We start from the raw sequence: 25,199 nt of genomic DNA, 5'->3' as shown, positions 1-25,199 counted from the left end.
AAAGAGTACTGTACATTTTCACTCAAGAAGTAAAACTGTACAGGGGATTGTAAACACCACTCAAAAACTTGTAAAGATCAGCATGAACATGTTCTGCTTTTTATTACTCTGTGTGATATAACATATTGCCTTCGAGGGTTGCTTGTTGAATATAAAGTAATTACAGTCGATCAATGTATAGATCCATCACTTGCATGAGGAGAATGACGCACACGTGGAGAACAATCGATGTAACTGCAGGTATAATGAATCAATTTAGCAGGCGCCCATGTTTTAAGTCATGTTTCTACATACACTATATTGCCAAAAGTATTCGCTCACCTGCCTTGACTCGCATATGAACTTAAGTGACATCCCATTCCTAATCCATAGGGTTCAATATGACGTCGGTCCACCCTTTGCAGCTATAACAGCTTCAACTCTTCTGGGAAGGCTGTCCACAAGGTTTAGGAGTGTGTTTATGGGAATTTTTGACCATTCTTCCAGAAGCGCATTTGTGAGGTCAGGCACTGATGTTGGACGAGAAGGCCTGGCTCTCAGTCTCCGCTCTAATTCATCCCAAAGGTGTTCTATTGGGTTGAGGTCAGGACTCTGTGCAGGCCAGTCAAGTTCCTCCACACCAGACTCTGTCATCCATGTCTTTATGGACCTTGCTTTGGTCACTGGTGCACAGTCATGTTGGAAGAGGAAGGGGCCAGCTCCAAACTGTTCCCACAAAGTTGGGAGCATGGAATTGTCCAAAATGTCTTGGTATGCTGAAGCATTCAGAGTTCCTTTCACTGGAACTAAGGGGCCAAGCCCAGCTCCTGAAAAACAACCCCACACCATAATCCCCCCTCCACCAAACTTTACACTTGGCACAATGCAGTCAGACAAGTACCGTTCTCCTGGCAACCGCCAAAACCAGACTCGTCCATCAGATTGCCAGATGGAGAAGCGCGATTCGTCACTCCAGAGAACGCGTCTCCACTGCTCTAGAGTCCAGTGGCGGCGTGCTTTACACCACTGCATCCGACGCTTTGCATTGCACTTGGTGATGTATGGCTTGGATGCAGCTGCTCGGCCATGGAAACCCATTCCATGAAGCTCTCTGCGCACTGTTCTTGAGCTAATCTGAAGGCCGCATGAAGGTTGGAGGTCTGTAGCGATTGACTCTGCAGAAAGTTGGCGACCTCTTCGCACTATGCGCCTCAGCATCCGCTGACCCCGCTCCGTCAGTTTACGTGGCCTACCACTTCGTGGCTGAGTTGCTGTCGTTCCCAAACACTTCCACGTTCTTATAATACAGCTGACAGTTGACTGTGGAATATTTAGGAGCGAGGAAATTTCACGACTGGATTTGTTGCACAGGTGGCATCCTATCACAGTTCCACGCTGGAATTCACTGAGCTCCTGAGAGCGACCCATTCTTTCACAAATGTTTGTAAAAACAGTCTGCATGCCTAGGTGCTTGATTTTATACACCTGTGGCCATGGAAGTGATTGGAACACCTGATTCTGATTATTTGGATGGGTGAGCGAATACTTTTGGCAATATAGTGTATGTTAAAAAGCTAGAGGTATTTTAAGTTAGGTATTTTAAGTTATTTTAAGTAAGGTAGTTTTATGCTGAAAACGTTTTCTTTGTAAGTCAGTAATAAAGTCATTGTACGAACCTTCTGCGAAAATATCAAAGAACTCTGCATCGCCTTAACTGGCAATTAAATAAACAGAGCGTCTTTCTGTCCGATCTATTTCAGCGGATCTGTTGTATGTTCAGGTGACACAGATGATGTTACTTTAGAAGGTAACACTAAACATTAACAACAGGTAAGCAAAAACTTATATTTTCTTCATGTCTATTTAAGTACACAAGCTACTTTTTTTTTGTCTTTTTTAATCAACATCCGCAACAAGTGGTCAGCAATAACCACAGATGTGCACATGGTCACATTTGTCTTGTGATCCGATCATTAGGAGGTTGTCCGGGATGCAGTACAAAAGTGTCCTGATAGCGTCCCTGACATCAACACACTGCCTAGTGACCAGTGTTGCCAGATTCGCTTTTTTCACACGGAACTAAACAACGTTTAAACACAAACACTGTAACATATGGGTTGTTGCTTTTTCCTTTGTGGCTTAGGTGTTTTACATACATTATATCTACTGTATTAAAACTACGCTATGCTCATAAGTATGTGGACACCTAACCACCTCAATATATATCTCATTCCAAAATCATGGGCACTGATATAGAGTTGGTTCTCCCTTTGCTGCTATATCAGCCTTCACACTTGAAGGAAGGCTTCCTAGTAGATTTTAAAAGATGTCTGTTGGAATTTGGGTTGAGTACTGATGTTGGGCAATAAGGCCTGGCACACATCTGATGTTCAGTTTATCCCCAAGGTGTGCCGCAGGGTTGAGGTTAGGGCTCTGTGGAGGCTACTTCTACCCCAATTTTGGTATAGCATGTGTTCATGAAGCTCACTTTGTGCACAGGGGCATCGTTAAGCTGAAATTTGTGCAGTTAAGGAACTTGATGTTAAAGCGTGTTTTCTAACGTGTATGCTTCCAACTTTTTGTGTATATTAAAATATTCATAAGCCATATAATACAGTCACTTATCCTACATGTGCTTCTTGTTAGCAGTCTTTCATTAAGACTAATTTTAATGTTTACTAGATTTTTTAGATTTATAGTCATTGTTCGCAGTTGGGGTGGTGGTGGTGGTGGTGCAGTGGGTAATATACCACCTAAAAGCTCCAAAGTCCTGGTTTCTGCCGGTGTGGAGTTTCACATGGTCTCCCCATGATCACATAGACCATCAAGGTTCTCCATTTTTTTCCCCACTGTCCAAAGATTTGCTACACTAAATTCCCCTGAGGTGTGAATGAGTGTGTAAATGTGTGTGTGTGTGTGTGTGTGTGTGCATGGTGCCCTGCAATTAGTTAGCGACCCATCCTGCATAAATTCGCCTACCTTTCACCCAGAGTTCCCTGACTTGTAATGTTAATTTTTTTTTCTTTCTTAAATAAAGAAAGCTGTTTTAATTGCCTTCACAGACTCTGTAAACACAAGAAAAAAGGCATGGCACTATGTTCACTGAGAGTGGGCTCATAACTATTTTGGTGTAATTTCAGCAGCGTATTATGTGGCACTTGGCTTAAGGCCTAAAATAGATCCAACAATTGTAGGTTGCAGTGAATATGTCAAGAAAATTCCGTAAACAGCACAGGGGGTGTGGAAGTAAAAAGGAAAGAAGAGAAGAATCACGTTACTGTTAATATAAAGGAACATCTTTATGTATTCTTATTGGCTCATTGTTTCTTCATTTCTACTGCACCGATTGTCGAACCTTTTAGGGTTTTTTTTTTTGTAGAATCATTACTAATACATGACAAATGTGTTAATACGGCTCACAGCAAGGATCAGGACTTCAAATTACTTGAACGTACAATTCAGCTAACAGTAGGATTGATATTTATTAATGAAATTCCTGCCGTGTTTCAGGACAGCATCATGCTGTTATTTGAGCAGTTACGCCGTTCTGATCTGCCGTTTGTGAACGAGTCGGCTGTTTAAGGTGCGTATGGAGACGTGTTTTTGTAGCGGTGTGGATCTCTTGCAGTGTAACTCGACTCAGTGTAACCTTGTTTCGGCGTTTGTTCAATCTCAGATGTTTGATATTTGTCAGGCAGCATGACAGGGATTCGCTACTCTTGAGTCAAGTTTATCCAGTATAACTCATCTGGGAGGATCTCATCTGGATACCAGAATGGAAATGATTCATCTTATCGAAGCATATACACAGGTTACCATACATCCACAATGCTAATTGCTCTTTACATGCTGAGAAACACAGTGTATAGGAATGATATTTTGCTAATTAGATTCAAGATTCAAAGAACTTTATTAATCCCATGGGGAAATTCCTTAATATCATAGATCATAGAGGAGCGTTCAGCCATCAGTGGTGGGCCATCAGGCCTTCTCTGCTGGCCTAAACAGCATTGATCTGAATCACTGACTTGCATTTTAATATATTTAATATATTTTTCAATGAATGTGTATTAAATTATTCCCAATAGTCGATTCTTTACATTTCATAGCTTTTCTCTTGGTTGCGCTGCTTCCAGTAGTGTATATTTATGATAAGAGTATTTATCCAATCAAATTTCAGCCAGTGGCTGACATCATGTGTTGCCTGGGTGAAAGAAATCTACCATAAGACCTTCAGAATCAATAGTGCAGGCGCCTGTAGCTTAAAATAAGTGGCAATGAAATTGTTACATTAACCAGTCAGATTTCGAGTTGGTGTCACCGGGGCCATCTAGCAGGCATACGATTACGTCAGCAATTTCCCGTCCTTTGATTGGATAATTGGAGTAGTCAGAGGCAGCGAACCGCGCAAACTAAATAAAATATATATATTTTAACCCACAATGGCTGACAGAGGAGAAGAAATCGATTTGGTCGCAGACATCCTTACAAATGCATTTTCAAGGCGGACTTTAATAAAATGGACTATTCCTTGTGAGGTGTGAAATACTGTCACCTAATTTCTTTTTTACTTTGCTATTTAATGGTTGATTAGTATCTATTGGTGGATTAATTCAGGAAGGACACCAGTGAAGGCCTAGGTGTGATATGCATGGCCCGCCACCGTCAGCCATAGTTAGGCAAACAACAGCAATCACTCAGGAAAATATTGCAATCTTTTCCTGGTTTAGAGACATGGCATTACTCTTTTCAGCTGTGATGAAGTCTCACTTCAAACCAGAAGTAACAGCATCAGCAGAAGGACCACATCAGGATCTTCTTATGTCAGTCAATAACAGGACTTGAGTCTACAGCAGGCACAAAAAACGGACAGCTGAAGATGGGAAAAAGACCAGGTGATGCCATCCTGTCAGCTTGAACCATTTTCTTTGCGCTTCACTCGACAACGTGCCGATTTCACCCACACGCTGTTTGTTTTTCGTTTTTCACACCACTCACTTTAAACTGTTGTGTGTGAAAATCCCAGGAGAGTCTAAAATACTCAAATCAGATACTCAACTGGTCCCAACAACCATGCCATATTTTCTTTTTACGCTGATGATTATGATATTTGAAGCCCTTAATCTTTATATGCATGACTTCCTCAAGGATTTGATAATTCTTTGACTGAACATGTGTACAGGTGGGCGTATATATGGTGTATATTTATTTAGCTATTTATTTCTGCCACAGCATATCTGCAGCCGATTGCATTGTGCAAGCTCCCCGATGCAATCTTCTCCTTATAACCAAATACAGTCTGCACAAAGCAAGATGATTAAAATAACCGTAATTGCAGAACGACCAAGAAATGCTTCGGTTGCTGTGGAAAACGATGAAATTTGACTAGCTACTAAAACCAGGCAAAGATAAACAAATATTAGGACAAGCTGAATGGATTCACACTGTGCACGCTCAAGCCCTCATGAATTTCCTATTCCATGTAACCCACACGCATATGAAAGCCTTTCTGTAAGCAAATGGACAGGTTTCCAGAGGCTCCTGTTTGATTTGTGCTACAGCTTTAAATAGCATGAAGCGGCAGAGGGTAAGTTTACACATAGGAACTATTTAGTGAGCTGAGTGTTACACCACAGGGGAGGGGGGGGACTGACACTAGAGTACTGTGCCCTTTAAATCACTCTGGGGAAGTAATGATGGTGTTTTCTTTAAAGCGGCTTATGCAAGAGCATCCACAACACAATGCAACGCAAACAGGGAACACGGATGAAGACGCCAGGTGCATTTCGCATGTATCAACGCAACCCAGAGAGAAACTACAAATCACTTTGTTTTGTGTGATTGAAAGCATTTTAGCTTATGTTCATACAGATACAACCACTGATATTTATTTTATATAGATGACAAAAGATTCATTTGATCATGCATTACAAATTGCAATAATAGTTTATTGCTTTAACTCCTCAGTGAGACTAGAAGACACTTGGGGTTAGTTGGACAGTGTGTGTTTAATTACGTTGTGAGGTCAGACACCTCTACAGACCTCCAGTGTGCACTTGTGAAGGTCCACACATCTACATTACGAATCATACATTCAACATTCCAACGTTACAGGAAACAAGACTTAAATCAGAAAAGGTTAAATTATATCCATAAATCACTCTATCAAGCTCCAAAACTGTGGCTTTTATTTCGTATATATATTACTGAGTAGAAATTTGCCCTCTGACAGGTTTTTCCTCTCCACTGGCTTTAAACCAAAAAAACAACAAACATGCAATTCCATCAACCACGGTCATCGTCCTTCGTTAGATCTCCATTAATATCTATTAGAATTCTAGCAATGTGTTTGCTTTGTGGCTACATGCAATAAAAAATAAAAACAGCTCAGCCGACATACGTCTAGAGCTACGATTGCATTTCTAGAAACGTCTCAGTGCATAGCGTCGAATTTATTGAAGTCGTGAAAAGAAGTAATCCAAACTGGAACATGTAAAATCCCTGAACAAAAACAGACATCGCTCTTTCTTTCATTGGATCATTGTTTTCGCAGTAGTCATACATAAATACAGAGAGGGAAAGGTCTTTACAGATGAGGGTTTTGGCTACAGACAGATTAGGTCAACATGTCCCAGAGACAGCAGCAGCACAGGGCCGTCCAGCACGCGGTCAGACACGCCTGCTCCCCGGAATCATCCCGCCGACCTTGTTCCACCACGTACACTGTAGAAACAGGAACAGAGAGGTTTAACACAATTATCAAGGTGATTTAATTACAACAATTACAACAACTGACGCAGAATACTTCCAGATATTTTTCAGCCACATCATAAAGCCAAAATTATATAAAGCAACAGAGGATTCCTGGAAATTTGAAAGGGAATTTTTCCTATTTAAGTGAAATTCTCAACCATCCATCCATTGTCTATACCCACTTTATTCCTAATTAGGGCTACAGGGGTCTGCTGGAGCCTATCCCAGCGCCTGAAAAGCAGGGGTACACCCTGGACAGGTCACCAGTCCATCACAGGGCCACATATACACAGACAACCACACACACTCACTCCTATGGGCAATTTAGAATTACCAATCAACTTAATGTACATGTTTTTAGACTGTGGGAGAAAACCAGAGTAAACCCACGCAGGCACAAGAAGATGCAAACATCACACAGAAAGGCCACTGCCTGATCGAACCTGGGATTCAAACCCAGGACCTTCTTGCTGTGAGGCAACAGTGCTGACCACTAAGCCACCGTGCTGCCCAAATTCTCAACCGAATGGGCTTAAATAATAATTAAAAAAAACACCAAAAAAGACTAATAAATAGACCATGTGACCATGTGTCCAAGAATAAAAAGCTTTATAGCTCCAGTAAATCTATCCTGAGGGGAAGTGGAGGTTACTTCATAATAAAAAGTATGAGAAACTTTGCTATAAAGAAACCGAAAGAATTTTAGTTCCATCTCTAGTTCCACTTCAGTGTGTGTGTGTGTGTGTGTGTGTGTGGTTGTGTGTGTATAAAAGTGTGTGTTAATTCATATGAAAACTACAGCAAGTGCATTGTCCTCTCTGTGAAAATCCACTGGAATGAAACCTGGTGGTTTCCAGCGTTAAATAAAAGCTGAAACCTAAGCAGCATTTTCCTGCTGTTTATAGCCATGAAAAAATCCATATTATACACTACAAGGACGAGCAAAGCTACATTTAGCGTTCTTTATTCAGCCTCAAGAGGATTATAATAAAACTTGTTCACAGGGATCAGACAATAATACTTCTTTTTTTTTTAAAATTTACATTTCATTTACATTGATTCTTGTATTTGTGATTTTTCTCTAAAAGACTTTTCAGAATTCAATTACATGCTTCAGGTCACTAGCATAAAATCCTAGCGTCTGCATAGTAGCCCTGTGCTCATGATCACAAATACCAGCGAACTGTGTCTGTGCTTTGTAACCCTTCAGCTCAACGCCTGTATTCAGCCTCACTCGTACATCACTTCCAAAGACAAAACCGATGGAATAAACATAATGGGCCGTGGTGTTATAGGAAAATAATTCATAAAAGCGGAGCAGTTACCAGTCCGTGGATTATTTTTAAGTAAGAGCGCATCGAAAACAGCACATTTTCTGTGCCAACATTGTCATTTTTTTTACACAATTCCTGTTATCACTTATGATAGAGCATGCGTAAAAGGGTAATTAGTCTCTTTTCCTTTTCTCCGGAAATTCAGTGCTCTGAAAATGTCACCAGAAACTCAAATTCTGACACTGGAGACTCCTTCCATAAAAATTCTTCTGACAGAAATCTTCTCTATAGCAACTATTATGCATTTTCCCCGTTATTGTTCTACTATATTATCATTTCCATAGCTCACAAAAAATTGTTTAATATTATATTTAAACTAATGTCAGTTGCTATATAAACGATAACATTACACCAAGTATGATAAGGTATACCTGTGATTTTATAGAAAATACATCAACACTTTTTGAGAAATCAAAATTTAAAAGAAGAGCAGATGAGGCTCACCTGTGTTTTTGGGAGCCTCCCCGTACATCGCTCCTCCGTACCCTGGCTGAGGAGGTACCGGATATCCCTGATAGCCAGGCTGGACGGGGTACGACCCCGGTGGTGCAGCAGGGTAATTAGGGTATGGTCCTTGCTCAGGACCGGGTGGAAAGCCCTGAGCGGGGTAACCCTGAGGCGGGTAACCTTGAGGAGGGTAACCGGGGGCATTGGCAGGAGGGTAACCGGGGGCATTGGCAGGAGGGTAACCCGGAACAGGGGCACCCGGGCCTGTGTATGGTGGAGGATGATCGTAGTTCATCTCCACGTAGGAGCAGTCACCTGGAAAATAAGGAAAAAAACAAGACCGCTTTGTCAATAATCGGCTTTTATTCGACACACTGAGTCAGAAACCGAAGACCGATGTCTGATTTTGACATCGAGTGTTCTGTAGCCTCTCCCTTTCGGCCTCGCACAGGCTAGTGCCTAGTTGATAAAGCTCACAGAGAGAAACCACTAGAACACAAACCTAGAAATGACTCATTAGTCGCAAACATTCACGTTTCTGATAACATTGTCATAATGGAGTCATATCGCAGTCATTAGCACACAGAATTTCAAAATGTTACCCTATACTGAGAACAAACAAGGAACTGACAATAACAAGGTTAAGGGTTGCTGTCGGGGCGTCAATGGACTATTAAATGTAATGCAAATTAAAATTGTTAACCTTTTAAAACAAAGGTCATTAGAATGAGTCAGACACGAGACAGTGTCATAACAAATCTGTGCTACCCAAGACTAAATTTATTTTCCCTTATTACATTATACGGCTGCATCGATACTCATACTGGTTTCAGGTATCAGTCCAATACAGTGTTCGTTTATTCATACTTGTATTAAATGCCCGGCACTGACATCTTTGTGAAAAGATGACCCAAAATGACTGGATGAAAAATGAATCTGGATGCATTTCACGATTAACAATGCCGATCGAGGCAAAGCAGACTGCAAACTGTACTCTGTGAAAAGATCAAGACGAGGTACGACAACATCTCACAGTGTTTTCTGCGCCATTATCACATAAACATCTTTTCTTTAACTTTATCTTCAAACAGTCCTACTTTCCAACGGGGTATTTATGAAAGCATTAGACAGAAATGCGTCTCACGTAAACGTTTATGGACTGTCCAAACACTACCACCAAAAGTAAACATGACGTCCATTCTTTTCTCAGTCTTGAAATTCTTGTCTGTTTAATCTTAGTGCATAGTGATTAGACAAACATGCAAACACTGCTGAAACCATTCTGAAACAAAGCCGCACTCTTTCTAGGAGGAAGTGCACCATAAATTGCTTGAGATCATATTCCTGAGAGACCTTTATCTGTATTCGTTTATAATATACGCTAATAAACATTATTAACAGGGCACAGGTCAGAACTTTTAATCATATCTGGACCTTTGGGTTTGGTTGTTAATAATTGGTTTGGACTGTCAGATCGACCGGTGTGTAGAGTTTGAAACGTGAAGAGAAGTATACGAATACGAATATGAACACATTCGAATTATTTACAGAACATTTACAGTGTTGGTGTTAACATAAGAGTAGCATTTGCCCTTAAAACATGTAAGTCAAAATTCTAGGTTATAATAAGGTATATAACCCTAAATACATTTTTTTATGTAATGTAATGTCTTTATGTAAATTAGCCGAAGATTCCCAGCGAAAAGTGGACATTTTCAAAGTGGTCAATCGCAGAATTTAGTCAGTCACAGGCATCTGCCATGTCTGTGAAGTGAAGTGAAACTTAGTGACACAGAGTACAGTTAAGAGTCAATATAGAAGACCTGAAGCGTATAATCGGCGGACGTTTACTGTACAGTTACAGCACTGAAACGTATATTTAGATAAGTCCAACTCAGTTTAGCAGTTAGCTGCTAACGACTGGCAGAAAGCTAAGATTAGTGTTTCCTAACCAGCAGAAATGTTACACAAATGTGTACTAAGCATTAAGTGTATATAACGTCACTGTACAACGACAGCTATTTCAGTGGAACTCTGAAAGTGTGTGCCATATTCTTTAACTTTCCATCAAATCTGTATTTCTGGGATTTGTATTTAGGCCTCTGGTTTACATTCATGTTTAAACACTTCCAAGCTCCTTAAAAACTTCATCTTGACATTTTATTTTTGTTATGATGAAGAAGATAAAGCCAGGTATTTTGCCATAACATAATGGTGATGTATACACATCTATACATGGTGTGTCTCATGACACACACATGCCTTTCCTGGTGATAAACTCAATCAGTGTGTGTATAAATCTTTATGAAGGAGAATCATTGTGTTACATGTCTCAAGCTTGGACAGGAAGTACTGTTAACGTACAATAACACAGTTTTCACTCAGCAAATTGAATTCAGGGCAATATCTGGTCAAGATACAAATCGCACTGAGCCGTTCCATAATGGTGGCGAATTATTAACTAGAAGGCCACTTAATGGTGTGGTACACACAGTACACACGAACAACACTGGGGCCTTTGTATGGCTTTATGTTCCTGTAACACAAACTAACCCATGAATCTCATTCGCAGGTGTAAAATAGAAATATTCTGTTCGTGAAAGGTTCTAAAAGGTCTCTGGATTAAATGTGTATGACATTAACTGTTATTTTAGTTTAAAAACTCTGGGATAGCCATGGTGTGGTGGCCCTTGTTACTTGAGTATAGCTACTGTTTAATAACTAGTGGAAACACAAGAACTTCGTGTGCCAGTGAACGCGCCATGCTCAGGCGAATAGAAGAGTGTGTTGTCACTCACAACAAGACGCAAATGTTAGAGTGAGGAAGTCGGACAGTCTTACCAAATAAAACAAACAACACCAAATTTATATTCTGTCCACTTTTACACTTCAACACTTGCTTGTTTTTTTTTTTAAAAAAAGGTGTAGTTAACGCATTCCTGGAAACGGGGTGAATATAGGACCCTGGGGATTCCCTATGAAACTGTACAGCGCATCAAAAAATATGTGAGGCGTGAAAAATGAGGGTTAAATTACAAAAACACATAAAGGTACTATGATAAAATTACCTAGACAGGCGTTTTCAAATGAAAGAGATATTTAACAGCTATGGCAGTTGAAGAAATTAGTTACCTTTGGTTTAATCGCAGGTAGCGGTATCAAAAGTCGTCGATGGCGCGTTCCTTCGTGCAGAGTTCACTCGATCCTGGATATGGTGTTTTATTGATATTGCAAGTCAGGTTTTTGAGAGTCCGTATGCTGAGTCAAAGACGTAAAACGTTCCTCTCCACCAACAGCGCGTAATAATGACGCCACGGTTGCCGCGGTGCCTTCGACCTTATTGGAAAGTTCTGACAGCACTTTATCAGCTGACCCTCGACAGTGTTGCCAGATTGTGCGTCGACCCGCCCAACTGCAGTGTTTTATAGTCATATTGTGTTCGGGGGTGGGGGGGAATGGATGCTGGGACAACCTTGCGAAAGAATTTCTTTAGATGAATTAAGATTGCATTTCCGGATCATTTTAAATCGTGACTATGAAATAATCGACTCAAAGTGGCAACCCTGACGAGCCACGCATCCCCCCTCTCTCATTCGATACTACGTCACTTCACCAAATAGAGGCTGATTGTGTAACTGTGATGGATAAATAGAGAGCGTCATGCATTTCATTCATTTTACTGTTGACATGGAAACTAGTGAAGAATAGGGGAAAACAGGAATACGAAGTAGGAGGTAGGAGGAGATCTAAAAAGATTCCAACTCTGACATTTATCATGATATCACTGAACCCATTTGTTACACAATGATCATCTGATCATCACACCCATCACACCCTTATGCCATCTTCTTCAAGGTCTTACCACGAATTGATAGAATTTCCTTCCTTGATGAGGCACAAACCAGTTCCAGCATGGCAATGTCCCTGTGCACAAAGCACAGAGCTTCATAAAGACCTGGTTCGAATTCCAGTGTCCTGAACAGAGCCCTGACCTCAAGCGAACTGAACACCTTTGGGATGAACTGGAATGTTGACCGGGTGCCACACCCCCTCAGCTTACCCCAGTGCCTGACTTCACTAATTATCTTTATGGCTAAATGGACAAATCCCTACAACCACACTCTAGTTGAAAGCCTTCCTAGAATAGTGGGGCTTATTACAACAACAAAGAGGGATTAAATCTGTAATAGAATAGGATATTTAAAAAGTACTTTGACTTTTAACCTTTGGCCATATAGAGTATTGTAAAGCCATTTATTTGTTACCAGATTGTGGTGAGTAGTGGCATGTGCCCTGTGATGGACTGGTATCTCATCCTATTATTTCTAAACACCCCCCAGTGTTCCTGGATCCATCACAACCTTCATCAGGCTCCCAAGCCAGGAGTCCAAGAGAGCAAACTCAGTCTGACTTGTCTCTCAACTCTCTCACTTGTCAATCATGGACGTCTGAAACCAGTTAAGAATGTTTTGTTTTTGTAGTTCGATCTAACTATTTATCCTTTCCATCTTGATTTCTGCTCTTACTGGCTTACCATTCATCAATCATCTCCATCAATGCTTAATCACAAAAGTCTTTCTATGGAGATGACATCACTACATCTAGCATCCAGTAATACAAACAGACTTTCATGAAATCTGAAAGATGTTTGACACACTTCCCAATAGCTTGTGGGCAACACAGTGGCATAGCAAGTATTGTTCCCACATCACAGTTTGAACCAGAGCACAGCTTACAGTCTATCTGGAATTCCTCCAACGTTCTCCAATTTCTTTCCTTCTCCCAAAACCAATCCAGTGGATTTGCTATAACAAATCACCCCTCGGTGTGCAGGTGTGCACATGGTACCTTGAACTGGCCCAGTGGTCCTGTGATATGCTTTGAATCCACCTGAGCAGAATAAAGCAATAACTGAAGATAGATGAATCAATGAAAGAATGAATGAATTAATTAATACTAACAATACACACATTTCTCTATGAGGGCTAAATCTTATATATTTTATCATTAAGGTCGATCTGTGCAACAAAAACCTGAAATAAATGTTCTATAAATCTTTATCAGTCCGTGTTTCAGTGCAATGGCTGAATTTTAAAGCATTCATCTGCATTTTTTCAATCTATAAATAAGAGATCAGATATTTAAACCTAAATGTTTCCCCATATTTATTTATTTTATTTTATTTTTCACATTTTTGGGGAATTTGTCAAACAAAAATGTAAAAATAGCAAATATGTTTAAAGAGTTATGCAATACAGACTAACTCAAGCTGTTGAATATATGAATAAACAAATTATCTGCAACAATATTCTTACGCACAGTGCAATATGAAAAGAAGACCAAAATAATACATGATTTGCCGTGTGTATTTGTTAATATAACTTGTATAAACTTAAGCTGTTTCACTTGTAAACAGATTGGCGCTATTTTCTGACCATGTCAGGAATGTATGCTTTGTCGCTCAGTGAAAGACTGTCTGTCTCCAGCGTTTATCATGGAGGAATGGCCAGAGACAGTTTCTAATCGCCGTTTTAAACGGAGTCGGCTGCACGCTCAGCCCAAGCAGCTCCAGACGAGAACATTCCAACTGAGCGTTCTGCGGCCTCTGAGCTCCGGCTCCAGCGGGCTGCTCCGTCAACTACACACACAAAAACACACACAAACTCAGATTAATTAATACAATAAACGCAAAAATGGAACCTAAATGTGATTTAGGCAACAAATGTTTGTACAAGGCCCTGAGATGAACGATCGTCTCTGATGAATACTGTACTGTAAAAGAAATACCATAGCAAAGACGCAGTCAAAAATGATCATTTTCTCTGAAATACTATGAAAAGCAGTAAACTAAACAAAGTCCACATTTAGTATGACAACCCCTTGCCTTTAAAAAAAAAGGTAATGTACAACTTAAGTACATTTTGTGCAGCTTTATAAGGAAATCAGTCAACAGGTTTTCCTGGAGAACCTGCCCAAATTCTTCTGGAAACTCTGTCACACTTTTCAATGCAATTCAATGTATTTATATAACACTTTTCAAAGCAGCTTTACAGAAATATAGAAACACAGAATAAAAATGATGAAGTTTAAAATTAAATTAATATTTTATCCCTAACGACCAAGCCTGAGGTGACTGTGATGAGGAAAACCTCCCTGAGACAAAATGAGGGAGAAATATTGAGAGGAACCAGACTCAGAAAGGAACCTCATGCTCATTTGGGAGACACGGGACAGTAAATAATGTAAATGTAAATAATGTCCTGTCTACAACAGTTTATAGTCAAGTGGAATTGTGCAACCAAGAGGAACTAATAGGCATAATTTCTGAGTTCATTATAGACTTAATTGCTTAACTGAGACACTTGTTTCTTTTTGTTTGTTTGTTTTTTGCAAATCCTAGCAGGCCTATTATGTATTTCTTTCTTATTTTTTTAGTAAGCTAATTGTCTATATTTACACCACACAACAAGCAGAATGCTGACTAAACCCCAGTAAAATGACATGCAGTGTGCATGTGTCTGTAGGCGTACCGGTATCAGGTGACTCCTGGGCAGGTTAAAGGCCTCTGCGATAGCACAGGCCATCTCATATTTAGTCATCTGTTCTTTTCCAGAATAATGGAAGATCCCTCGCAAAGACGGGTCCTAGAATGTCACATTAACATAGACACGAGGAGAGTTAAGCATGTGTATCGTTCAATTAATCAACACATCGTCCGTACCAATACCAATAGGCCAGTAGTCCATTTTACCTTGGAATTAGTGCAAACAGCTATATTATATATATATTATATATATATATATATATATATACACACACACACACTATATTGCCAAAAGTATTCGCTCACCCATCCAAATAATCAGAATCAGGTGTTCCAATCACTTCCATGGCCACAGGTGTATAAAATCAAGCACCTAGGCATGCAAACTGTTTTTACAAACATTTGTGAAAGAATGGGTCGCTCTCAGGAGCTCAGTGAATTCCAGCGTGGAACTGTGATAGGATGCCACCTGTGCAACAAATCCAGTCGTGAAATTACCTCGCTCCTAAATATTCCACAGTCAACTGTCAGCTGTATTATAAGAACGTGGAAGTGTTTGGGAACGACAGCAACTCAGCCACGAAGTGGTAGGCCACGTAAACTGACGGAGCGGGGTCAGCGGATGCTGAGGCGCATAGTGCGAAGAGGTCGCCAACTTTCTGCAGAGTCAATCGCTACAGACCTCCAAACTTCATGTGGCCTTCAGATTAGCTCAAGAACAGTGCGCAGAGAGCTTCATGGAATGGGTTTCCATGGCCGAGCAGCTGCATCCAAGCCATACATCACCAAGTGCAATGCAAAGCGTCGGATGCAGTGGTGTAAAGCACGCCGCCACTGGACTCTAGAGCAGTGGAGACGCGTTCTCTGGAGTGACGAATCGCGCTTCTCCATCTGGCAATCTGATGGACGAGTCTGGGTTTGGCGGTTGCCAGGAGAACGGTACTTGTCTGACTGCATTGTGCCAAGTGTAAAGTTTGGTGGAGGGGGGATTATGGTGTGGGGTTGTTTTTCAGGAGCTGGGCTTGGCCCCTTAGTTCCAGTGAAAGGAACTCTGAATGCTTCAGCATACCAAGACATTTTGGACAATTCCATGCTCCCAACTTTGTGGGAACAGTTTGGAGCTGGCCCCTTCCTCTTCCAACATGACTGTGCACCAGTGCACAAAGCAAGGTCCATAAAGACATGGATGACAGAGTCTGGTGTGGATGAACTTGACTGGCCTGCACAGAGTCCTGACCTCAACCCAATAGAACACCTTTGGGATGAATTAGAGCAGAGACTGAGAGGCAGGCCTTCTCGTCCAACATCAGTGTGTGACCTCACAAATGCGCTTCTGGAAGAATGGTCAAAAATTCCCATAAACACACTCCTAAACCTTGTGGACAGCCTTCCCAGAAGAGTTGAAGCTGTTATAGCTGCAAAGGGTGGACCGACGTCATATTGAACCCTATGGATTAGGAATGGGATGTTACTTAAGTTCATATGCGAGTCAAGGCAGGTGAGCGAATACTTTTGGTAATATAGTGTGTATATATATATATATATATATATATATAAAAAACACTTTTTTCACAGACTTTTAAACTTTTTTCCAGACGCTCTGACATAGTACATTTCTGACATTTTCTGTCATCTAAAGGAAAAGCATTTGCCTCTGCTGAGGGAAAGAGTTTAAGCCTAAATACGCAATACTCCACTTTGCACAGAGAGCAGGGCTCAGCATGCCAAAATGAAAATAGCATGCAAGTAAACAAATTAGCTGTAAAATGAAGCGTGTGCCAAGACAGTGATGTGTATTCGCTAGTCGGAAGAAAAACAGAACAGATATTTAGGCCTGCCATAAAACAGAGTGGCAGCCAAGGTACAATTTCTACATTTTGTATTAACTAGTTAGTAGTTTTTGTTTTAGATTTAGTTTTTTGTAGTAGATTTATTCCCCCCCCCTCCTGTTATAATAATCCCCACACCTCTGGGAAGGCTGTCCACTAAATTTTGTGGGGATTTGTGTTCATTCACCCACATGAGCATTAGACACCGAAGTCAGGTGAGGAGATCTGGGGTGCAGTCGCCATTCCAGTTCATCTCAAAGGTGCTCAATGGGGGGTCGAGGTCAGAGCTCTGAGCAGGACATTCAAGTTTTTAAACTCCAAAACTCTCCTCTCCTCTCTCTCCATTCCAAATGCTGGAACTGTTTTGGGTCTGTTAGTTTCAGTGAAGAGAAATTATAATGCTTCCAACTTTGTGGTAACAGTTTAGGAGATAAACGCATTCAGGTGTGATGGTCTGGGGGTGCACATACTTTTGGTCATATAGTGCATGTTTCTATTTGTCAGGTGTCTTAACCACAAGGTTTTAAAGATCTGGTTAGAAAAATCGCATTCGAAGATTTGTTACTGAGTGCATCGCTGGATCATCAGGGCTGATGTTTTGAGCTGATATCTGATTACAAACTGATTGGATTAGACTTATATCTGTTAAACTTTGTCCTTATCCAACATAGTCTTTGCTTGATGATAGCCCAGACAAGATTAGAGAATAAATAACATTTTCAAATATTTTTATGGAAAAAAAATTTATGATTCATTAAAGTCATGGTCTCAAAATCTGGGGGGAAAAAACAAACAACAAAAAAACTATAATAAGTATAATAATAACTATAATAAAGTCTTTTTTTGGCTGTGACAAGACTGGGTGTGTATCTGTTTAAAATTCAGCCAGGACACAATAAACGTTTGGGACAATCTGGAAATTTCTTTGTTTTCCATAGAAAAATCAATTTGTATCCAATTCAAAAACATAAAATGAATCAGATGATTTTTAAAGAAATATCTATATTGTCACACAATGGGCCATTATCAGCAACCATCAGTCCTCTGTTTCAATCTCATTTTATGTTTGCTAATCCAAGTTAATCATTTTATAAGGCTTAATGATTATTAGAAAACCCTTTTGCATGCTAGCAGCTGAAAACTGTTGTACTTATTAAGGGAACAATAAAAGTGGCCTTCTTTAGGTTAGTTCAGTATCTGGAGCATCTGGGGTGGTTGTGGGTTTGTTTCCAGGCTCAAAATGGCCAGAAAAAAAAAAAAAAAAATTTTCTTTTTATGGTAAGAACTTCTCACCATGCTGTGAAGATAGAACAGCGCAAACCGGTTCTAAACAGGACACAAAAAAGAAAGGGAGGCGCAACTGGAAAACAAGGACATTTTCCAAGTGACCTCTAAACATTAGTTAGAAGCAACAAGTTCCATAAACATAAAGTGACTGATGCGGTGCAGGTGAATGCTGGGGCATTAAATTTTAACCCAGCTGTTTAGTAATGTTCACTAATATTAAAAGCAGTATTGTTGAACCTTTTCACCTCTACTGGTTAGATTTGCATATCCAGCATGGTTAGAGGGACATTCAGAAAGCCCGATTACCTGAAGCCCTCGCTCAGCCATGTTCCTGCAGACACGTGCCACGTCGCTGGTGTATGTGGGGAAGCGCTGCTGGCAGTGGTCTACAGTTGTGCTCTCAGCTCCTTCCTGAATGCGATCCCACAGCACAGTGACGGCGCTCTCCTCCACCTTCTCTATCTCTCCATACAGAATGGGCACCCTGAGTATTGCAGCACCTGGCGTATGTAACAAAAAAAAAGGTACATTTCCAATACAATTTCTATACGCTGAAGCATATATTTCCTCAAGTCTTCCAAAATCATTAGCATTATAGTTAAACACCTGCAAACTGGTGACTTTTAAGTCACAGGTATCTCTCAACATGATGCCAACATCACCATGCTTCAACGTGGGGGTATTATCAGGGTGATGAGAGTCAGGTCACCTAAACCTGAGCTTTGTGGAGTGTCTGGGCTTTGGTTGAAATGTGAACAGCCTCTCTATCTGAGATCTAGCTTTGCTCAGAGTAATCAATGGCCTCTTGGTTATTTTTCTGACTATATATATATAATTCCCTTAATTGTTTCAGTGAGTTTTGGTGGACGGCTTTGTCTAAGCAGAGTCGAGGTTGAGCCACATTCTTTTCATTTGTAATAATAGATTTAATGCAGTATGTGTGTAAACTCCGTTGACTTCCTTGACAGTCAGAGATGGTGATAGTTTGGTGAAAACTAAGCTTTTATTCAGTGTATTTAATGCAGAGGAAATACATGAAGAGAAATAAATCTAAAGGGACAGAAATTTCCATACCTGGACAGTGTCGAAGTATCTCGCCTTCCCCCCAAAGCTTCGATTTCCCATACGTGTTTAATGGGTTGGGGGTATCGTTTTCTCCATATGGGGGATTGCGCCCATCAAACACGTAATCAGTGCTAATGTAGATCAGAAAGACGCCAGCTGCATGAATTATAAAGGGACAAACCATAAATTAAACCGAGCCACATGCTCTACAGGAAACTAAGAGTTTTTCCAAAAGATGCAGATAAATATTCTTGATTAGTTTCTGATACTCATCTGATCTGTTTTAAGGCTAACTACATGAACAGAACTTAAATAAAGCACTAACCAATGTTATCAGAGCAGGGTTGCCAGGAATTTCCAACCCAAAATCTCCTTAAAACCCTGTTCATTTTGTTCTCTAGACTAAACACTTTCTTGGACATTTCTTCCATTAGACATCCCAAATGATCAACAGATTAACAACAACAACAAAAGCTTAAATAGCAACATGAGAAGCCAAGAGCCACTCTGACTTCACTGGAACACTCAAGCTATAAATGAACTTCCTGTGTGAAAAGTGTTAGCATTTGAGAAATGGCACTGTATTACCACAGGCAGCCAGACACTGTGTGATTTCACATTTGTACAGTACTGAACATGCAGTAAATTCTTTTTGTATCATTTGGGACCATATTTCAATCTAGTCACCATCAACCAGTGACATGATATTAAACATGCCACCTAATTTCTTTCCTAATTTAGAGATTATGTAGGCAGGTATTTCAATCCCAATTCAAAAGTAAACTAATTGTCTGTTAAAAATAAAGGGCAATTATTTTTCAGTTTGTTGAGTTTTGAGATTTTAGTCCCAGGGGTATATTGTGAGAGTAGTCCAAAAAAAACAAACCTGTGACCTTATTATTTTCACCCATGACTGGATTTTCAACCTATCCCACCTTAAACCCTTTACATAACTAAAATTATGATTTTTGCATGTCAAATAATAAATGGGAACTAATTTAAGGTGGTTTTGTTCAGATGTGAATGAGGAACTGAAGAAAGATCAGGCCACATTTGTTTTGTCACTTGCTAGTGTGACTAGTCACTTGGCTAACCAACCTGCTTCTTTTGCCAGTGTTGCACATGCATGGACATTAAGGTCCAAGGCTGCTTCTGTGTGATGCTCCACCACATCCGGCCTTCTCTCAGCAGCACAGTGTATGATCACATGGGGCTGTGGGCATAAAAAGTGCTTGGCATTAGCGGAAAACCGATATCAGAGGAAAACACTACAAACAACCATACTGAGTGCAGCGAGCTAGTGAGCACCTGGAAGCTTTGAATAACTTCCCGCACATCCTCCTCATCCAGGAGGTTGCAGCTGAGGAAGCGAGGCCGAGCGCGTGTGTATCCACACCCCAGCGTGTCCCAGTCATTTTTGTGGAACTCCTTGTAGACGGCACGTCCAAGAAGACCAGTAGCTCCTGTCACCAGTACACGTTGGGTTGAACTGTAGACTTCCTCCTGAAACACAAAGAAATGGGAACAACTTCTAACTTCTAATCTTCTACTTGGGTGAAAAAACACCATCGAGACACAACACAAGTGCTTTTAAGATCGTTTTCATTCCTAATCTGGAGGAAAACTGTTCAGAAGTTAAAAAGGATTTTCCATTAACAACCGAAAAAAACACCAGCTGTTATCTGAGCAACATAATCTGAGTTGTGGTAGCTTTTTTTTCCCCCCAAACAATATCTGATTTTTTCAATGTTTTTACTATATACCAGCATTAACTTTTTTAGCAACTTGAGCAACGTCTGTTGGATCGGCTCACACAGGCCAGCCTTCACTCCGCACGTGCATCAATGAGCCTTGGCCACCCATGACCCTATCGCCGGTTCACCACTGTTCCTTCCTTGGACTACTTTTGATAGATTCTGACCACTGCAGACCGGGAACACCCCACAAGAGCTACAGTTTTGGAGATGCTCTGATCCAGTGGTCTAGCCATCGCAATTTGGCCCTTCATCAAACTCGCACAAATCCTTACACTTGTCCATTTTTCCTGCTTGTAACACATCAACTTTGAGGACAAAATGTTCACTTGCTGCCTAATATATCCCACCCACTAACAGGTGCCATGATGAGATCATCGTTATATAATTCACCTGTCACTGCTCAGAATTGCAAGTATGATTGAAAGATTCCTTTAACTCTGTGACATCCTCATCCATTTTTGCCAACTTTCTATCTTTGTTGAATGTCTTTTCAGACCACTTCAGCAAATTTCATTTCAGTTTAAAAACCTACCAATAAAACTCAGGACTTTATTACCATACATTAGTATGCATTAATGTCCAGGATTTAATACATCACAGATTACGTATATAGGAGGTGAGAAAACAAATGAGTTATACATACATGCTACCAACGATCACTAATCAACGTTGTTCCCAATAACCAATCACTATTCACCACTGATCTGGACAACCAATCACTGACCAGATTTTTTTTTTGTCCCACCCATACATTTTTTTTGTTTGTTCTTTCTTTCGTTCCTCATGGGCACATTTAAAGGGTAATAGGTTAGTTATTTGTTTCCCAACTTGCTCAGTTAACATTAAAAACCTTAATGAATTCTTAATAATAAAACTGCTTCTTCTTCTTTTCTTCTAGATAGAAATTACGCTATTATGTAAATGCATAGCTTGCACATTTCAGCAGAGCTACAGTAATGATTTAACTCAACAGAGGGTAGAATTGATTACTCTGCAAAAAAAAAAAACAGACCAGGGCTTGTTTAGTAAACAGGATCAGATGTTTCTAAAGCCTTGTTACAGAATATCCTAACGCATTATCTACACTAAAGCACAGGCAAACCTATTGCACCCTTATCAGCTGTAATTCCGGGTAATCATTCACAATCGCCTCCTCCTCCAGATTTAACTATAAGGTTGCAATTACGACGACTTTTATCTGCCGTGTAAAGAAACGCGGCGCGTGCGTTTTGTTTATTGACCTTACCTGCACGAGCTCTACGTGACCTGGGGTAAAGCTGATCTTGAGCTCCTTATCCCTGATGTTCATGTCACAATCGCTGAGTAGAACAAACGGCGTCTAATTTTACAGCGTGCTACTGTTTTTATTCAGCACATGGAAACAGGCAGAATGTTGAGCGCGCGAGACATGATCGTGATAAAAGCCCTAGATAAACTTTAATAATCATACGCAATGGTTTGTATAAATAACCAGGAAGTCTGTAGTGAAATTTGCTCGCAGTGCGCATGCGCGAATGGATACCGCAACGAATGACACCGTTTAAGCTTTATCCGGTCTTCTTTTCGCATACACGGTGCAGCCCAAAAAAATTATACACTAAACATTTAATAAGATTCGTTTGATTTTATGTACACATAAACAGCGTTTGGGCAATTTAATCTAAATCATTAATCATCCCATTATCTTAACATGAAATAAGCAACACTGCTTGACACTGCATTAAATTTCCTGTATAGGAATTATGGTGCTTGGAATTTTTTAAGATCTTTCTTACATTTTCCCAAGTGAACACGTTGTATAATAACAATAAATAACACAAGAACAATCAGCTGGTGCATTAATCAGTCGTTTTAACGCGCACCATAATAACATCACAACAGAATAAAGCTTCATTGAAGCCATAACACACATTATCTAATGTTTTTTTTTTTACCTCCGAATCGCCATATCCTATTCCCAGCATAGCTGAGATTATAAAGTATCATTTAATCCTGCAAAATCTCCACCGAAGATATGTTTTTGGCCGGCTAGTTTAAGTTCTATGATCTTATTTCAAAATAAGAGTCCCGTTTCATTCGAACCCAGGTTTCACCCCACGCCACTGAGCTCACCAATGCGTCTTGTAGCTGAACGAGCCCAAATCTCCACAGACATGCTCCTAAATATAATGAAAATCCTTATAACAGAAGAGTGGAGGTTAGTATAACAGCCATGATGGGGGAAAAAACATATGGGATATTCAAAATGCACAGGAAGATGTGGTGCATTTGACTTCTGTGTTTGGGTAGATATGAATTTGTTTAAATGCAGTATTTGGTGAATTCTTGTTGTAGGTCAGTGACAGGATGGTGTTATTATTATTATCATTATTATTATTTTTTAAATAATGATGATAAATGTAATCAATTGCTATCAAAAAAGGATATCCAGGTTACGCTATCAATCGCTAAAAAAAAAGGTATCAGTGTTTCCGCCCGGTTTCGAACCGGGGACCTTTCGCGTGTTAGGCGAACGTGATAACCACTACACTACGGAAACTGTACGCGATATGCTAAACTGCATAGGTTCATTGTTTAAACGCTAGATGGAGCCACAAATGCAGGGTTAGGATCAGGGACACGTTTATTGTTAATAATATATTTTATAATCATAAGGATCAAGAGTTTTATTGTCATATGTACTATAACAATGAAATTCTTACTTTGTTTACTCCTCTCGAGAATGACATGGTAGAACAAGCATAATTTACAAGAACGAAACAAAACATGTTAAAAAATATAGAATATATAGTAAAGTGTAATAAAAAATATAAGTAATATTAGTTTTAAAAAAAAGAAAGTAATCAAAGAGAAAGAAAATAGAGGACCCGTATTCTAATAGGAAAAACAACTGACAATAAAATAATTCTTCAGTATAAATGTGCGTATAAATGTGCAATGCAAGTAGCAATAAAGTGTCAATTTTAATGTGACAAATGGTGATAAAGTGTCAGTGTAAAGTCCAGTGTCCCTGATTATCCGTTATGAGTGTGTGATGTTTCAGCAGTAAAAGTGCAGAGGTCTACTGGTGAGGAAGCTCAGTATACAGTTACACAGTGAAGAAGGCAGGCCCAGGTTATACAGCTTATGAGTTTGGAGGGGATGATAGTTTTGAATGCCGAGCTGTAATAGCTGTCTTTATTTTCCAGGTGAGTTAGAATTTTATAAAGGGCAAAAGGTATTGCATCCTCTGTTGATTTATTAGCCCTGTAAATGAACTGTAATGGGTCCAGGGTGGCCGGTACAATGCTTTGAATGTGTTTCTTGATGAGACTCTCAAAACACTTAATGAGAACCGGTGTGAGGGACTCTGGTCTGTAGTCATTTAAACTTAAAACTGTGGCTTTTTTTGGTGACAGAGATGATAGTGGTGGACTTGAAACAGACAAGGACTGTAGCCATTGTGAGGGAAAGATACATAATGGCCAGGATAAACCTTTTTAATTCTCTCTCCATTTGATTGCAGTACACAAAGCAATAGAAAGTGTGAAAAGATTAATACAATATATGTTTCCACTGGGTTTCAAACTGGGGGCCTTTCATGTGTGAGGTGAACGTGATAAACTCTACACTACAGAAACTTAACTGTCATCATTTGCTGTATAAAGCCGGGTTATAGTGAGTATTTAATACCACCATAATGTTTGTATTTATTAATTATGAACAACATAGGAGTAAGAGATCTTGCATATCTAAAAGAATAAAAACATTAGTATTGGGTGCAGGTTTTTTGTACACTCTCTTGTATTGGGTGAATTCTTGTTGTAGATTAATTATATGTTGACAATATTAAAACAATAAATTTTCCAAGAAATTGCTAGGTAGAACTAAAAAATTTACGCTGTTTCCGCCCGGTTTCGAACCGGGGACCTTTCGCGTGTTAGGCGAACGTGATAACCACTACACTACGGAAACTTAACTCTTCTAGTAGGGTGTACAAAGCCGGGCTACAGTAAGTATACAGATTTCTGGCGGTAAAAATGCGTTAATAGCAGCCATTCTGACACCCAAGAGGCTTCATTCTTGAAAACGACTTCACATTTTATAAAAAATTAAATTATGTTATATGGCAGTGCCAATAATCATTGTTTTCCACGCATAGGACTATCCTGAAGAAACATGTACAGATATTTATTTTCCAAGAAATTGCTAGCTAGAACTAAAG

At 39.9% G+C, this 25,199-nt stretch overlaps 2 protein-coding genes and 2 non-coding genes across 5 annotated transcripts; all 4 read right to left on the bottom strand.

The window, feature by feature from the left end:
* Positions 1-5,968: 5,968 nt before the first annotated feature.
* On the bottom strand, positions 5,969-11,914 carry zgc:165573 (cysteine-rich and transmembrane domain-containing protein 1). Its single transcript, XM_058416128.1, has 3 exons — positions 11,646-11,914; positions 8,511-8,828; positions 5,969-6,702 (listed from the first exon to the last, which is right to left on the bottom strand). The coding sequence occupies exons 2-3, from the start codon at positions 8,806-8,808 to the stop codon at positions 6,596-6,598; spliced, it is 405 nt and encodes a 134-aa protein (XP_058272111.1). The 5' UTR covers positions 8,809-8,828; positions 11,646-11,914; the 3' UTR covers positions 5,969-6,595.
* A 1,658-nt stretch (positions 11,915-13,572) lies between these two features.
* Positions 13,573-23,073, bottom strand: mat2b (methionine adenosyltransferase 2 non-catalytic beta subunit methionine). Of its 2 annotated transcripts, none has more exons than XM_058416127.1 (7): positions 22,930-23,073; positions 20,547-20,741; positions 20,337-20,451; positions 19,248-19,394; positions 18,480-18,673; positions 15,044-15,157; positions 13,573-14,151 (listed from the first exon to the last, which is right to left on the bottom strand). In XM_058416127.1, the coding sequence occupies exons 1-7, from the start codon at positions 22,957-22,959 to the stop codon at positions 13,975-13,977; spliced, it is 972 nt and encodes a 323-aa protein (XP_058272110.1). In that variant the 5' UTR covers positions 22,960-23,073; the 3' UTR covers positions 13,573-13,974. The 2 variants fall into 2 exon arrangements, with proteins under 2 accessions (XP_058272110.1, XP_058272109.1); XM_058416126.1 differs by lacking the exon at positions 22,930-23,073 and adding an exon at positions 22,242-22,507 and having other exon boundaries at positions 13,584-14,151.
* Positions 23,074-23,461: 388 nt separating this feature from the next.
* Positions 23,462-23,534, bottom strand: trnav-aac (transfer RNA valine (anticodon AAC)). The gene has a single exon. It is a non-coding gene; the product is annotated as a tRNA-Val (tRNA).
* Positions 23,535-24,876: 1,342 nt separating this feature from the next.
* Positions 24,877-24,949, bottom strand: trnav-aac (transfer RNA valine (anticodon AAC)). Its single transcript has one exon. It is a non-coding gene; the product is annotated as a tRNA-Val (tRNA).
* Between the last annotated feature and the right edge of the window lie 250 nt (positions 24,950-25,199).

The sequence above is a fragment of the Hemibagrus wyckioides genome, linkage group LG18, assembly GCF_019097595.1.
Source record: "Hemibagrus wyckioides isolate EC202008001 linkage group LG18, SWU_Hwy_1.0, whole genome shotgun sequence".
In the NCBI taxonomy this organism is placed as follows: Eukaryota; Metazoa; Chordata; class Actinopteri; order Siluriformes; family Bagridae; genus Hemibagrus; species Hemibagrus wyckioides.
This window is presented reverse-complemented; position numbering and strand designations above follow the sequence as displayed.